The sequence below is a fragment of the Mastomys coucha genome, chromosome X, assembly GCF_008632895.1.
Source record: "Mastomys coucha isolate ucsf_1 chromosome X, UCSF_Mcou_1, whole genome shotgun sequence".
NCBI lineage: Eukaryota > Metazoa > Chordata > Mammalia > Rodentia > Muridae > Mastomys > Mastomys coucha.
The window spans coordinates 75,699,815-75,702,418 of record NC_045030.1 but is presented as its reverse complement, the minus strand read 5'-3'; the positions used below and the strand labels follow the sequence as shown (position 1 = coordinate 75,702,418).

General features: G+C 48.3%; 1 protein-coding gene across 4 annotated transcripts in view; it reads left to right on the top strand.

The window, feature by feature from the left end:
* Positions 1–2,246, top strand: part of Hcfc1 (host cell factor C1) — a 24,924-nt gene extending 22,678 nt beyond the window's left edge. For all 4 annotated transcript variants that reach the window (XM_031364359.1, XM_031364350.1, XM_031364340.1 and 1 more), the window contains exons 24-26: positions 351–651; positions 1,082–1,145; positions 1,313–2,246. In XM_031364359.1, the coding sequence (XP_031220219.1) occupies positions 351–651; positions 1,082–1,145; positions 1,313–1,352 (405 nt within the window). In that variant the 3' untranslated portion in view covers positions 1,353–2,246. The remainder of the gene's footprint in view (positions 1–350; positions 652–1,081; positions 1,146–1,312) is intronic.
* The last annotated feature ends 358 nt before the right edge of the window (positions 2,247–2,604 follow it).

Here is a 2,604-nt window from a genome sequence, read left to right as displayed (position 1 = left end):
CACACACACACACACACACACACACACACACACACACGCACACAAATTTATTTATATTCAGTTGTGAGGGGATAGGTGTGCCATGGTGCTCATGTGAAGGTCAGAGGAGGTCATGTGAGTCTTGGAAATCAAATTCAGTCATCAGGCTTGGTAGTAGGCACCTTTACCATACTGCTGAGCTATCTCACCAAACCCTAGAATATCTATTGTTTTGGGGGAGGTTTTTTATTTAATAGGGATTATTAGCAGTTCTAGAAGTTTCTAGCCCTCTTGCTCTGAGCATAGGCAGGGTAGGCTGAAGCCACTGTGACTCAAGAAGACAAGGCTTGACTTTATGTCCTGGGTTCTAGAGCCCAGATGGTGCTCACCTCACCTGGGAGCCACCGTCTGTGACCTCCGGCAAGATCATCGAGTACTCTGTGTACCTGGCCATCCAGAGCTCACAGGCCAGTGGTGAGCCCAAGAGTTCCACCCCAGCCCAGCTGGCCTTCATGCGAGTGTACTGTGGGCCTAGCCCTTCCTGCCTAGTGCAGTCCTCCAGCCTCTCCAATGCTCACATTGACTATACTACAAAGCCTGCCATCATCTTCCGCATTGCTGCCCGCAATGAAAAGGGCTACGGCCCTGCCACGCAAGTGAGGTGGTTGCAAGGTAAGTGTTCATAAGCTTTTTGGGGCAATTTTTAGGTGTGGGAGAGCACTGAGTGGAACAAAGATATAGCTAGCTAGACTAGGGAGGCTTCAGACATTGGATGAGAGGGTATAGGATACTATAGAGGATGCTTTTGTGTTCTAGGGGTACACAGAAGATACCCTGGGATGTCTAAAAGTGAGAAAGGTTAGAAGGAACGACTAGAGGAATGCAAAAGCTGTTAGGCTCAAGAACAGCATGTCTTAAGTCCCTTAAAATGGGTAGCTCAGGCTGAGGCTTGTTCCCAGAAAGTATCTGTCTCAGGAGGGACATTGAGAGGCAGGAACTGGATCTGAAGGGTGACATGGGCAGTGAAGACTGTGAAAAGTGGGTACACACAAGTGTTCCTGCTTTTTGCCTGGCTGCTCACCATCCATCCCATTCCTTTCAGAAACCAGTAAAGACAGCTCTGGCACCAAGCCAGCCAGCAAGCGGCCCATGTCATCTCCAGAAATGTAAGTAGTCTCTTTCAGGAATCTTCTGTGGGGGGTTCTTAGAGTGGAAGTAAGCTCCATTTCTCATCAGGTGCTTGGGATTATATCCACACAAGGTCCTGGGTTGGTGTTTTTGTGATGCTCTTGGGACCCCTCTATAACTATTCCTTCTCTTTTTCTTATATAAGGAAATCTGCTCCAAAGAAGTCTAAGGCTGATGGTCAGTGAGGAAGCTGGCCAGCATCTGGATCCTCCAGACCCCTCTGCTTCAGGAATGCCCTATAGGGCCCACCTTCCCGCCCTGCCCACCTGGCCTTTGCACTTCACCCTCACCAGCTACTGGCCACCATTCAGTCTCCCCCTTTTCCTCTGTTTTTACAATAAAGAAAGCACATTTTACCATTGCTGTTGGGAGGAAGCAGAAGGCAGATTGGAAAGAACGGCGAGTAAGTGCAAGTTGTGCTCCTTCCTTTTCCCTACCAGGTGCCCTCCCTGGGTTGAGTATGACTGGACAGTTCAAAGACTTTGGGAAGAGAAATTAAAACTGAAAACAAAGGAGATAGCACCTATACTTAACCCTGTACTTGTTTGTAGTTCATCACCCTTGGCCTAAGAGGCAGCCAAGAGCTAGAGGGAAGGGCATCCTCCAAGTCCCTCAGAGGTACCCCATCCTGGGTGTCTGTCTGGTTCTATTTTGTTTTGTTACTATCCTTGTATTTCCAGCCACCTCCCATCCCTTCTTCAAGCTTAGCCAGATCCTATCTCACCCAGCAAAGTCACAGGAAGTTTAACGCATCTCAGAGGCCTTTGAGTTCCCAGTCAATACCTCTCCCTCTTTTCAAGGTGGGGGAGCCTTGGTTGGTCTGAGCAGTGGCTATGAAATCCTCCCAATGGGCACAGAATGGCCCCTAGTAACCCTGGCTTTGGCCTACCTTTTTGAGCCTGGGGGCCACATCACCAACTGCTGCATTTGTTGTATTTTTTAAGTTGAAATTAGTGAAGTTAACATTTTTATTGTAATTTTAGCCTTAGTGTGTGGGGGGTTATTATCCCTTTTTGTTAGCTGTGTACAGAATGTGTATCCTATCTTTTTTTCCCCCTTGGCTAATCATTGGCAGGGGTTTTCCTGGGGAAAAGCTAGAAGAGCAGCAGGGCAGGAGAGAAACAGTGTCCTGGCTAAGACTTGGTAGCTACTGCCCCAATATCCTGTTGCTAGCCCCTGCCTGCTTCTGGAACAGTGTGAGACAATTAAATTTCATTCCCTGTGGGTTAGCACTTAATATGTAGAGGCTTGGGCTTGAAGGTGATGTCCACCTTAATCAGCATCACTTGCAGAGACTGACCCTAAACAACACAGCAGGGGCAGGGAACAGGTAGGACTTGACCCCCTTGAAGGCAGCCCAGGATGGGTGTGGGGTATACCATATCCCACAGAGGCTATGGGTAGGTACCAGATACCAACTCAGTAATTTTGTAGCAT